Source organism: Podarcis melisellensis (genome assembly GCF_964234715.1).
Source record: "Podarcis melisellensis genome assembly, chromosome: 1".
Lineage (NCBI taxonomy): Eukaryota > Metazoa > Chordata > Lepidosauria > Squamata > Lacertidae > Podarcis > Podarcis melisellensis.
Genome location: NC_138528.1, coordinates 4,571,759 through 4,585,761, shown reverse-complemented (window position 1 = coordinate 4,585,761; position 14,003 = coordinate 4,571,759). Strand labels below are relative to the sequence as shown.

The 14,003-nt window shown below is 48.3% G+C and overlaps 1 protein-coding gene across 3 annotated transcripts in view; it reads left to right on the top strand.

The window, feature by feature from the left end:
* Window positions 1–14,003, top strand: part of FRMD6 (FERM domain containing 6) — a 158,723-nt gene that overhangs the window by 135,253 nt on the left and 9,467 nt on the right. For all 3 annotated transcript variants that reach the window (XM_081911687.1, XM_081911686.1, XM_081911688.1), the window contains 5 exons: window positions 1,174–1,239; window positions 2,477–2,545; window positions 5,838–6,012; window positions 6,817–7,152; window positions 10,813–10,947. In XM_081911687.1, coding sequence (XP_081767813.1) covers window positions 1,174–1,239; window positions 2,477–2,545; window positions 5,838–6,012; window positions 6,817–7,152; window positions 10,813–10,947 — 781 coding nt within the window. The remainder of the gene's footprint in view (window positions 1–1,173; window positions 1,240–2,476; window positions 2,546–5,837; window positions 6,013–6,816; window positions 7,153–10,812; window positions 10,948–14,003) is intronic.

Here is a 14,003-nt window from a genome sequence, read left to right as displayed (position 1 = left end):
GTGCCCCGCAAGACGAATGCCTCGCTAGAAAACCCGCTAGACGAAAGGGTTTTCCGTTTTGGAGGTGCTTCGCAAAACGAATTTCCTATGGGCTTGCTTCGCAAGACGAAAATGTATTGCGAGTTCCTGCGGGGTTTTTTCCTTCCCCCCCTTTCTCCCAAGCCGCTAAGCCGCTTATCAGCTAAGCCGCTAAGCCTCTTATCAGCTGAGCCGCTAAGCCGCTAATGGGCTTGCTTCACAAGACGAAAAAACCGCAAGACGAAGAGACTCGCGGAACAGATTCTTTTCGTCTTGCGAGGCACCACTCTACGTGTTTTCAGGTTGTGTCCCACGGTAACCCGGAAGTACCAGAAAGGGTTACTTCCAGGTGTCACCGCATGCACAGACGCTCAAAATGTTGTCATGCGCAGAAGCGGCAAATCGCGACACGCGCAGACGCTCATGTTGCGAACGGGGCTCCGGAACGGATCCTGTTCGCAACCAGAGGTACCACTGTAATAATAATAATAATAATAATAATAATAATAATAATAATAATAAGGTTGCAAGGTCTGATGACGGAGGCCATTATTCATCCTGGCCACCAGGCTTTAGCCCTCTCTTCCGGAGGACAGCTGCATTTCAGAGCGGGGGGTGTTGCAAAATCACAGGGGGTCGTGCTAGAGGACTTGGGGTCCTTTGCAACCCTGCAGTTCTGTGTTTCTGTAAAAAGCTGGGGCGCTAGCAGCAAGCAAACGTCTCCCAGACCAATCTTCATATCCAGGTACTGGTCCTTGGCTAACCTGATGCCTTACAGATGTTTACAGATGCTTACAGCGAGCCCGGCTGGGTAGTGGAGAGGTGCTTCTTTGAGGATTTACGGCCCCAGATCCTTCAGGGCTTTATCAGTAACCAGTGATAGCTAGAATTTGGAACGGGAGTGTGAGGGAGGCCAGCGAGGTGTGGCCCTTGTGCTAGCTGGTCTGACGGGATTTGTAGTCCGAAACATCTGGAGGGCGCCGGGTTGGGGAACGATGCTCTGTTAATCCACACACAACCTTGCTCTGAAGAATCAGGGGCCCCCTCTTTTTTCTCCTTGTCTGAACGCTCCTTTTCCCAAGTAAAACAGCCGTTCAAATTGTGTGTGCGAGGTGAGGGCTTTGTAAAAGAGTCATTATCATTTCTTTCTCGCAGGACAAGAAGGAAATCGAGGCCTCCCTCACACTAGGGCTTACCACTCGAGGCATCCAGATATTCCAGGTACGCGCCTCCAAAACATTACATACCGTTGAGATGGCTTCTTGCGTTCCCAGACTTAAGCCGGCTTGCTTTCAGCAGGCTAAACTCTGCATGGAATCTGGGATTTGTATTTCCGGGGTGGGAGATGATGATTCACAGTCCTTCTGAGTTTTGAGGCTTGCCTGAAAGCAGGTAACTCATCTCTATGCTGGAGAGTCCAGGTTTTGGAGAGTAGATCTGCAGAAAGAGATGGGGAGAGTTTTCTAAAACCTCAGATGTGCACAGATGTACCTTTTTAGAAAAGATGTACCTTTTTAGGAAAAAAAGACCACCGACATTTCTGCTCCCGTGGGATAACACACACACACAAACACTTTGCAGTCATTCTCCTACTTGCCTGCCTGCCTCGAACCTCCCATTTTATATTGTAAAATTCTGCAAATGGTAAATATATTCAGCTATCGTGGCTGCAGGGACGCGGGTGGCGCTATGGGTTAAACCACAGAGCCTAGGACTTGCTGATCAGAAGGTCGGCGGTTCGAATCCCCGCGACGGGGTGAGCTCCCGTTGCTCAGTCCCTGCTCCTGCAGATCAACAGCACGTCAGAATGCAAGTAGATAAATAGGTACCACTCTGGCGGGAAGGTAAACATCATTTCCGTGCGCTGCTCTGATTCGCCAGAAGCGGCTTAGTCATGCTGACCACATGACCCGGAAGCTGTACGCCGGCTCCCTCGGCCAATAAAGCGAGATAAGCGCCGCAACCCCAGAGTCGGCCACGACTGGACCTAATGGTCAGGGGTCCCTTTACCTTTATCATGGCTGCCAGTTCATTTCTGTACCCAGTTCAAGCTACTCATACCTGTCTTTAAACCCCTGAGCAACTTAGGCCCCAAATAGCTGGAAAAACCCCTTCCCTACAGACCCCCTTGGCGGTTAAAATCATCAGAGGGGTCTCTCGGTAGCCCCAACTCCCTCAGAGGTTCACAGCCGTGGTGGCGGCAGCCCAGGAGAGGGTCTTCTGTGTGGTGGCCCCTAACCTGTGGAAATTCCTCCCTACGGAGGTGCGTCTTTCATTGTACGCCGAAGACACATCCCTGGCGCCTGAGATGTGTGTTTTCAGGGCCTGTTCCTGTGGTTATAATCTGCTTTAACTGTTTTTTAGTTTTACATTGCCGTAACCCACCATGAGGCATGAGAGCAGGTAATAAATATAATGATTGTCGTTGTCTCTCTCCCCCCCTTTTCTTCCTTCCCAGAATGTCAACAGCGAACGGCAGCTGCTTTATGACTTCCCTTGGACGAACGTGGGGAAACTCGTGTTTGTGGTGAGTAGGGAGAGACCAAAGTCAGCCTCTCTGCTCAGTTCCTCGCGAATATTCTGCCTGTGGCATGGATTTGCACGACGGGTTTGCCTGGGGCGCACGCTTGGGGTAACCTCGTGCAATTTCGGTCACTTCACCTCAAAATGGAGATTGTAGGAAAGGTCAAGGGGGCAGGATGGTGAGGCAAGCTAACATATTTTTTTGGAAAGGTTTAGTTTGGCCGGGAGGGGCGGGAAGGCAAGTAAAGTTGGGGACGCAACCGGAGAGTATAATGTGAAGAAAATACAAAAGAAAGTGGTTATGTGCAAGGAAGAAGAGTTTGGATTTGATATCCCACTTTATCACTACCCTAAGGAGTCTCAAAGCGGCTAACATTCTCCTTTCCCTTCCTCCCCCACAACAAACACTCTGTGGGGTGAGTGGGGCTGAGAGACTTCAGAGAAGTGTGACTGGCCCAAGGTCACCCAGCAGCTGCATGTGAAGGAGCGGAGACTCGAACCCGGTTCCCCAGATTACGAGACTACTGCTCTTAACCACTACACCACACTAGCTCTCAAGGGACATGGGGGACGGAGTGGTCTAAATCACTGAGCCTCTTGGGCTTGCCGATCGGAAGGTCAGCGGTTCGAATCCCTGCGACGGGGTGAGCTCCCGTTGCTCTGCCCCAGCTCCTGCCAACCTAGCAGTTCGAAAGCACACCAGTGCAAGTAGATAAATAGGTACCGCTGCGGCAGGAAGGTGAACTGTGTTTCTGTGCGCTCTGGTTTCCATCACGATGTCCCATTGCGCCAGAAGCGGTTTAGTTCTGCTGGCCACATGACCCGGAAAGCTGACTGTGGACAAACGCCGGCTCCCTTGGCCTGTAAGTGAGATGAATGCCACAACCCCATAGTCGCCTTTGACTGGACTTAACCGTCCAGGGGTCCTTTACCTTTACCTGCAGTCGCTACCAGCTTGCCCGCATGTGGTCCAAAGGAAATATAAGCAACTCGGCCAATATCAACATTGCGTTGGAACACCGTGATGGCCACCTCATGAGCCGACAGTGGCAGGGAGAAAGAAAGAAGTCTAATCCTCTTTTAAAACACTCCAAGTTGGAGGGAGTTCCGTAGTTTGTGCAAAGAACTCCTTTCTTTTTATCTGTCCTGAATTTTCCAACGTTCAGCTTCATCAAACATCCAGGAGAGGGAGAGAAACGTTTCTTTGTCCACTTTCTCTGTGCCATGCATAGTTTTATAAACTTCTGTCACGTCGCTTCTCCTTCGCCTTTTTCCTAAACTAATAAACCCCAAATGCTGTAACTTTTCCTCTCAGTGGAATTGCCCGATCTCTTGGATCATCTTGGCTGCCCTTTTACGAACCTTTCCTAACTTTACAATATCCTTTTTAAGGCGACCAGAACTGTAAAGGTTTTAGTATTGGACTGGATCGTCGTTGTCGTTTTTCTGCTGACGCACCTGAGAAGCAGTGCATTTTAATTACGGCATATTTTAAATCCCGCATTTTAACAGTGTCGTGCAGTCTTTGGTAAACTGCTTCGAAGCCACCTTTAACAAATAAAGATAATTTCAAGGCAGCGCCTTAGAGAGGCTGCTTGCTTTTTTAAAGATTCAGCCCCGCTAGCGAGCTCTGCAGCACTTTGATTTGGGGCCTTGCATATCCAAAGCTTCTATTTTTTGTTTTGTTCTTCTTTTACGAGCTCCACTTCCTGGCAAGAAATAAAAAACCCTCTCAAAGCTGCTTGCGATAAAATACTTACAGAATAATAAAGCGGCAACAAATAAAACAGAGCAGCCAAAAGTGTTTAAAAAAAACCCCAAGTCAGCTCTGCTAAGGCAGGCAGGTGATAAAAGTCTTCCTTGGAAGACGGAATTGGCCTTCAAAGGATGAGGAAGAGCAGGATTCTTGCAGAGTCTCAGTAGTGTCTCCCAAAAAGCAGGTGCCACAAGGACCCTTCCCCCTGAGGGCCACATTCCTCTCTGAAAAGGCATCTAAGGGCCACATCCCAGCAGGAGGCAGGGCCAGCAGGAAGAGTGGGTGGAGCAAAAAAATGTACATTTTTCCTTCATACTGTTGCCATTAGCAGCCCTCTCCTCCACAAATTTGTCTAATCCTCTTTTTTTTTTTTAAGGACATAATTTTGTATTAATTTTCACAGGTTTTACAAATTTACTTACCCGTATTTTTCGCTCTATAAGACGCACCAGACCACAAGACGCACCTAGTTTTTGGAGGAGGAAAACAAGAAAACAAATATTCTGAATCCCAGAAGCTAGAACAGCAAGAGGGATCGTTGCGCAGTGAAAGCAGCAATCCCTCTTGCTGTTCTGGCTTCTGGGATAGCTGCGCAGCCTGCATTCGCTCCATAAGATGCACACACATTTCCCCTTACTTTTTAGGAGGGAAAAAGTGAGTCTTATAGAGCAAAAAATACGGTATATTTCAATATAGTCGTACCTTGGTTGCTGAATGCTTTGGAACGCATACATTTCGGCTCCTGAGCAATCAAAAACCGGAAGTGAGTGTTCCGATTTTCAGACGATTTTCGGAAGCCGAATGTCCGGCGCGTCTTCCAATTGGCTGCAGGAGCTTTCTGCAGCCAATCAGAAGCGGTGCTTTGGTTTCTGAATGTTTTGGATGTTGAACAGACTTCTGGAACAGATTCAGTTCGACTTCCAAGGTACAACTGTATATGTTTTTCTTAAAATTGTTGACTCCCCACCCTTACTTCCATGGTGTTTTTATTCCACCTTATACCTACTGTTTTATATGACATACTTTAATCTAATACAAATTAACCTCAATAATAATAATAATAATAATAATAATAATAATAATAATAATATTTATACATACATACATACATACCCCGCACATCTGACTGGGTTTCCCCAGCCATTCTGGGAGGCTTCCAACAAAATATTAAAAATACATTAAAACATCAGTCATTAAAAACCTCCCTAAACAGGGCTGCCTTCAGATGTCTTCTAATACTCTTATTTCCTTGACATCTGATGAGAGGGCGTTCCACAGGGCAGGCGCCACCACCTAGAAGGCCCTCTGCCTCATCGTTGTTTTCATTCCACTGCTCATAATTTGGACGCATTTTCATTTGTCTACAGCAGTTCTTCAAATAGTCAAGTCCAAGTTGGGGGATATCGCTGCAGGAGGGAGTTCCACAGTTTAACTCTGCGCTGCGTACAGAAGTGCTTTCGCTTTTGCATCCTGAATCTCACGGCAGCATCCGGTCTCCAGGCCCCAGCTGACTCCCGAATGCGCTCCTTTCTCTCCGCAGGGCAAGAGGTTTGAGATCCTGCCCGACGGCTTGCCCTCTGCCCGCAAGCTCACCTACTACACCGCCTGCCCCTTGCGCTCGCGGCACCTCCTGCAGCTCCTGAGCAACAGCCACCGCCTCTACATGAACCTGCAGCCCGTCTTGCGGCAGATCAGGAAGCTGGAGGAGAGCGAAGGTAGGAACGGCCCTGTCTCGGCTCTTCCTTGCTTCCGCCTGTGTCTCTCGCCTGCCCAGGGTGCTAGTCCACAAGGTTTTGAGCAGCCAGGAGAACAGGAAGCTGACGTCTACTGAGTTTTAAAGTGCAGCTGTGGGAGCGGAAGCTGCCGTGACCCCCTTTTCTAGGGACAGGGGGACATGGAGGATCTGTGAGATTATGGGGGGGTGGGCTTGGTTGAGTTGTAAAGGGAAATAAAGGTAAAAAGTAAAGGGACTCAGGTGGCGCTGTGGTCTAAGCCCCTGAGCCTCTTGGGCTTGCCGATCAGAAGGTTGGCGGTTTGAATCCCTGTGACGCGGTGAGCTCCCATTGCTCTGTCCCAGCTCCTGCCAACTTAATAATAATAATAATAATAATAATAATTTTATTTATACCCTGCCCTCCCCAGCCAAGAGCGGACTCAGGGCGGCTAACACCAAATGTAAAAACAATTGATTGAAATACAGCTTAAAAAACAAGATTAAAATACAACATTAAATCATTAAAATGCAACCTCGTTTCAGTGGAACTCAATCAAATACTTTTGGGGGGGATAAAAAGTCAAGTCTTCACCAAGGCTAACCATCCAGACTGGTCCTACATTGGCCAGAAAAAAGCCAGGGAAGTCCTTAGCAGTTGGAAAGCACGCCCGTGCAAGTAGATAAATAGGTACCAATGCAGCAGGGAATCAAATTGATTCCAGTTGATAACCCAGCTGGCGGCTGGAGAAAGAAAGAGGTGTGGTGCCGTGTCTCTCCCCTGACCTTCCCCGGCTTTCCTCCCCAGAGAAGAAACAGTACCGCGAGTCCTATATCAGCGACCTGGAAATGGACCAGATGGAGAAGCGTTCCCGCGCGAGCGGCAGCAGCTCCGGGAGCATGAAGCACAAGTGCCTCTCCCGCCTCTCGACCGCCAGCCACAGCAGCTCGCACACGTCGGGAATTGAGGCTGACCCCAAGCCCAGGGGCGAGCAGGGGGGCGAGGACGAATTCCTGCTGCCCTCCGCCCACCACAAACTGAGGGCCTGCAGCTCCCTGACCAGCCACGGCAGCTCCCACACTTCGGGCGTTGAGAGCAGCGAGAAGGAGCGGCTGGAGGAAGAAGACTCCTCCCAGGATGATGGTGAGTCCGGCGGCAGGGGCAGCGCCGAGCCTGCAGGGCAGGCCCCCTCCCTTTGGGGACAGATGGGCTGGTTATATTTCCACGCTGTAGTTCGCTCAGCCAAACCCCCACAAAAAAAGCACGTAGGGCATAAGATGTAAATCAGATCAGCCAAAAGCCTGGTTAAAAAGGAACGTTTTTGCCTGGCGCCTAAAGGTGTATAATGAAGGTGCCAGGCGGACTTTCCTGGGGAGAGCATTCCGCAGACGGGGAGCCACTGCAGAGAAGGCCCCCTTCTCGTGTCGCCACCCTCCAGACCTCTCGAGGAGGGGGCACACGAAGAAGGGCCTCAGAAGATGATTTCAGGGTCCGGGCAGGTTCATATGGAAAGAGGCGGTCCTGGAGGTATTGGGATCCCGAGCCGTTTAAGGCTTTATAGGTCAAAACCAGCACTTTGAATTGGGCCTGGAAACGAATTGGTAGCCAGTGCAGTCGGACCAGGATTGGTGTAATAATGCTCAAACCGTCTTGCTCCGGTGAGCAGCCTGGCCGCTGAATTCTGCACCAGCTGAAGTTTCTAAACCGTTTTCAGAGGCAGCCCTACATATTGTTGGGATACTGCCAGGGAGACATAGGCCATCACTGCCTCCACGTCGACTCCGAACTCCGGACGTCCATCGACCTCCCGTAGATACAGTATCAGCAATTAGCGACATGAGCTCCAGAAAATAGCCTTCCACATTCCAGAACTGATGCACGCTCTATCAGCAGATAATGCACAGCGAAAGTTGCACTCAGGAGAGCATTATTTAGAAAGTTTATTCAGCGTTGGTCAGAACAAAGAAAAACATGACTGCCTGCTAGCGTGTTCTGGCGACAGAGAGAGAAAAACGAAAGCAACAGAAAACATAAACATCCTGTGAACAGGAAATACGCAGGCCGTGACACACAAAAGCCTGCTCCCTTTTAAGGTGGAACAGAAATATCCTAACACATATAACATATTGTAGTAATCTAACCTTGAGGTTACCAGAGCATAGACAACAGTAGTTAGGCTATTCTTGTCCAGATAGGGGCGTAGCTGGGCCACCAGCCAAAACTGATGGAAGGCGCTCCGGGCCACTGAGGCCACCTGAGCCTTGAGTGACAGCAAAGGATCCAGGAGTACCCCCAAGTTGCGAACCTGCTCCTTCAGAGGAAGTGTAACCCCCTAACAGAACATCACAAATCGTATCGTAAAACCTTTATTGGCATCACGTACAACATCCAAAACAAATCAATACAGAATTTCCACTTCCCCAGTGGCACAGAACATTTGCTAAAAGGAAGGAGGCAGAGCAGTCTATTGTCACATCTCTTGGTCTCCAGGGAGATCGGACGTCTGCAGTGTATTTTGATGACAAAGAACCAAATACAGATATTTAGCTACTAACTTTGTGAGCTCCTGCTCATCCCCCAGTGTCAGAGCTGCCTCTAGGTCCCAGCTCACAGAGGACCAACGCCAGCCGGTGGTAATGTACAAAAGTCTTTATTGAAGTTCAGTTTCCATTTACAAGCCGCAGCGTGCAGCTCTACGTCTAGAACTTAGACCGGCGAAGCTCCGTCTGAGTCTCCGCCCCCTGTACACCAGTTTAAGACTCTAGCCTTACTCCACCTCTTCCGTTGTTCTTTCCTCCTCTGGGGCCTTCTGCCCCCCGGGGTCTCCTCCTTTCTGGACTCTTCTGACGCTGACCCCCCTGACTCTTGTCCCTCCTTCCGGCGGGCTTTAGGACCTGCTTCCCTATCCGGGCTACCTGCTGTGCCGCTCGCTTGTACATTTGAACTTGGTGCGCGCGCCCAGCCTCCAACCTTCCTCTCGACCGTTTCCGCGCTCTCCGATGGAGGCGTGGTCAATCCTGACTCATCTCCTCTCGCTGGTGGTGAGCAGCCTGATCCCGATACCTGGGACTCCTCCCCCCCACTGCGCTCTGGTGGGGAAGCTGGTCCTGATTTCCAACTGCTGCTCTCTGAGTCCCCTCTGGCCCCTTCTTCCTGGGGTGTCCCCCTAGGCACCCCCCTTGCCCTGGCCATAGGCGCCCCCTTCTGTGAATCTTCCGATTCGCTGGAGAGACTCAGGGAATCCCTCGGACCACTGTCATCGCCTACGCTCCCCTCGGATTCCTCCCCCTCGCTCTCCATTTCCTCCCTCTCCTGTGCCTCTGCTCCTGAGCCCCTGACACACAGTAATAGAAAATGTATGACCTCCGCCTCTGGTTTCCATTTGGGAATACAAAGTTGATCTAGAAATTGCTGACGGAGATCAGCATATAGTTTACAATGAAGAACCATATGTGTGAGGGTTTCTAGCAGGTGGTCTTCACCAGGTGGGCAAGTTCTTTCTCCTTCCACCCTGCCTGAGAACCTTCCCCAAAGGAGGTTTGATGGATTTGAATTAAACCTGGCCAGCCAAAATGCCCTTTTTCTTGAGAGTTAAGCAGAAATTCAAGGTAATTGTGGTTAGTTTCGTGTGCCCAAGAAAGTTGAAAATAAAGAGGGGAACATGTTTTCTCTGCTGCTACTGTTAGTTCTTGGCATTCAATTACCGAACGTCACGTTCTTGTCTCCATTACCGAACATCACAAACCCTATAGGATCAGTGAAACAATTGCAATCTATGGTCAACGAAGCAACAACTAAAAAGGGGGGAAATGTTAAGCACCCCCTCCAACTGCAGTTTCTCGGTTTCCGGCTGCAGCCTTGCACCTCCTTTCAGTTTTTGGAAAGATCGCAGTCACTTTTTTCTTGTCTGCTTTGACGCAGAAGCACCTGCAAACACAGTGCAATGAAAATGTCTTTGTTTTTCCAAAGCCCACACGTATGAGGATGGGCAGGGCCAAATTTAGGTTCAGTGCAGCCCTCAGCTACTGAAGGTCATGGGGCCCTTTATATGTCCAGCTGTCCTTTGTCAACAACAAATTGTCGCTGCTTTTTGTGTTGAATAGATACTATATGGTAATTTAAGGACCTAATAGATATCTGAAGCCTATTTGCACATGTTGCCCTGCAACCAGTCCATGCAGAATGTGGGCACCCTATATATAGAAAGGAGCAAACCAGTGATATTTGAGGGAGCGGGCTAGCAGGCGGGGCCCATGACTTACATCATGGGAGCCTACACAACTCAAAACCCAGTTGCTGTGTGTAGGTTTTATTTTATTTGTTTTTTATCTTATAGTTTGGAAATGTACATCCAGGTTTTTTTCCCTTTAAATTTTTTTGGGGGGCCCCCAAGAGAGAGGGGCCCTAAGCTATAGCTTGTTTAGCTTATACAGTCGTGCTTTAGGTTACAGCCGCTTCAGGTTGCGTTTTTTTGGGTTACGGACCGCCAAAACCCAGAAGGACCGGAACGGGTTACTTCCAGGTTTCGGCGGTCGTGCATGAGCAGAAGCGCTAAATTGTGCTTTGCACAGAAGCGCCAAATCGCAGCCCGCGTAGATGAGGGTTACGAACATTGCAAGCATGCATCCCGCACGGATCACGTTCGCAACCCGATTGTTCATTGTACGTAAATCCTGGATGGGGGAATCCCAAGGTCCTCTGCATGAGGGATGAGATGATGCTCTGCTGTATCCTCAGTACTCTTCCCCGTACTGCAGCCTCCCTTCCCTTCTCCCATCTCACACCCCTCCATCTTTGGTTCAGAAATAGAGATGCTGGTTGATGACCCCCGAGACATTGAGCCCACAAGCGAAAGGTCCCTGGACGACGTGAGTCCCGATGTCTGCATTTACATCACCGAAGACATGCTCATGGCCAGGAAGTTCAACGGGCACTCAGGTAAACCTCCCAGGAGCTTGGCATAAGCATGGAAGGAATTAACAACAACAACAACAATTTATTACCCATACCCTGCCCATCTGGCTGGGTTTCCCCAGCCACTCTGGGCGGCTTCCAACAGAATATTAAAATACAATAATCTATTAAACATTAAAAAGGGATGTGGGTGGTGCTGTGGGTTAAACCGTAATCCTTGATTTGTATAAGCATATTTGGATATATATATTGAATATATTGGTTACTGATAACTGATTATATAGATAGCATAGGGGTAGCCCTTCTTCCTTGCCTCATTCCCCCCTTTTCAAGCTCAGAGAGAAGATTCATCTGACCCCTGAGCTTGAACACCACTCAGGACATCAGAATAAACCGTTGTTTCCTGCAATGGGGCCTGTTCCTGCACTGGGACCTGTTCCCCAGGCATTGGGACCTGCTCCCTATGCATTCGCTCGTAACCATCGTCTTCCTCTGGCTCATCTGGCACTGGAGGCAAAGCTCTGTATATTGCCATAATATGAGGGTCAGTGAGATGCTTAACATTGCGGGCTATCATTCCCCTAAGCAAAGACAGACAACAAGGGATTACAGAAAGAAACAACAGAAAAACAATTCCTCCTATGGTTAAGGCGGTCAGAAGGCCATGCACCCACCCCTCTCCTGGGATCCATGACCATATCTTTCCCCAGGGATCCTGAGTGGGTGTGTTGTCAAGTACCAGAGACTGCAGTTTTCCCAATTCGTCCTCGATCGTCTTGTTGAGGTCGTGGAATTTAACCTGGCATCGACCCTTTGGGACAATTTTACAAAAACTGCCTGAGCGTGCAAGGAGGTAGTCCAAACCCAATCTATGGGTCATCGTCAGTTGGTTCAAATCCTCAACCTCTGACTGCAAGGAGCGCAAGACATGGGTGGTGGCATTGATAGTTTTCTCCAGCCTGCATGTAAGAGCAAACAGTGCCTTTCTATTTTGCTCAGCAACTATTCCTGGGTAAATCCCCATTGAGAGGAATCCTATAAATCCACGTATGGCCCTCCTTGGTTCCCCTGGCATGTACTTTCCCTGTAACTTGCCTTCTCGCAGCGAGGGAACTGCCAGAAGGCCCTCAGTGCTGGAGGCTTGGTGGTAGAGTGTCTGCATTGCACACAGAAAGTCTAGGGTTTGTGGAATCATAGAGCTGGAAGGGACCCCCAAGGGCCATCCAATCCACCCCCTTGCAGTGCAGGAATATTGGCTAAATCTCAGAATCACTCCCTGCCCGGTAGCATCTCCAGAAAAGACTCGTGTCTGGAAACCCCAGAGAGTCGTGACTCAAAATCAGGCAGCTTCCTGTTTGAATCAGCTCCTTCTTCAGAACATCTTCAGGTGGCACTGGAAACGCTTCCTGCCCCTAAAGCCCAGGGAGGATGAAATTTAAAGAATATTTAGTTAAATATGCTAAGATAATTTATATAGAAATACTTTCAAATACCAGATTGGCTTAGGATTTAAATATGTGATTTTATATAATAATATGTTTAAAGTTTATATGAAAAGAAGTTAATTGACTAAGTAAATTTTATGAGAAATTAGTCTTGGAAAACTGTTACAATGATATACATGGACATTCAGCCAGGGGGATTTGAGGAAGTCGCCTAACAATGTTAATAATAGTGGAATAATTACAGTTAAGATTTATGTGTGTTTGTTTGTTTATAAATTTGGAAAATCAATTTTTAAAAAATTGAAAATAAATAAATAAAGCCCAGGGGAGCTGCTGCCAGTCAGTGTGGGTAATGCTGAGCACTTGGCAATAGCCTCGGCGTGATCGACTCCTGCCCAGAAACCTATGTCCCCACTGTGGAAGGATGTGTGGATCCAGAATTGGCTTCCACAGTCACTTACAGACTCACTGTTAAAACCGTGTTCGTGGAAGGCAATCTTACTCGGCCACAAGTGTTTGCCAAAAAAAGAATACTGAGCTAGATGGACCAAGAATCTGTCTTGGTATGATAATAATAATAATAATAATAATAATAATAATAATAATAATAATAATAATAATAATAATAATAATAATAATAATAATTTATTATTTATACCCTGCCCATCTGTCTGAGTTTCCCCAGCCACTCTGGGCGGCTCCTAATCAAATGTTAAAAACAGTAAAGCTTTCAATATTAAAAACTTCCCTGAACAGGGCTGCCTTAAGATGTCTTCTGAATGTCAGGTAGTTGTTTATCTCTTTGACATCTGAAGGGAGGGCATTCCACAGGGTGGGCACCACCACCGAGAAGGCCCTCGGCCCTGGATCTCAGTGTCCGGGCTGAATGATGGGGTTGGAGACGCTCCTTCAGATATACGGGACCGAGGCCGTTTGGAGAAAGTTTCCTACATTCTTAAATATCACAGAATCACATATTTGTAGATTTGGGAAGGGACCACAGTCCAAGCCCCTTCAATGCAAGAATCTTTCTCCCCACGCGAGACTCGAACCCACGGCCCTGAGATTACGGGTCTCGCTCTCTGCCGACTGAGCTATCCCTCAGAAATCAAATAAACATCTTTGATTTCTTCTGAGAATCCCTGCCAAGCTGTCGAAGAAATAATACTCAGGTAAGGTTGTATCTGGCTATGCCATGCTCAAAGGTGAATCGTAGAATTGCAAAGTTGGAAAGGGGTACTAGGGGTCATCTAGTCCAACCCCCCCGGCAGTGCAGGAATCTGAATATAGTGCACCGCACAGGGATAAATAAACAATCTGTGCCGATTTCCCAGGAAAAATAAGTAACAAGCAATAGCCACATCATCTCACCATCCATTTGAACTGTAATGGCTACAGTCAGTTTAATCAATACCCTGAAACGGAAACTGAAATTGTGTTTTGTCTTAAAAAGCTATCGGATGATAAAAGAGTGGACGGGGTTCTAATATCACGTCGGCACTTCTTGTTCCAAGGCGTGATAAATGTGGACCGTCTTTGCACAAAATGGTTTTCGGGGATATATTACCAGTTCTGCCTCTTGAGCCACATTCGCCCATTCCCACATTCTGACAAAGCAGGCAGATGGTGGCGAAG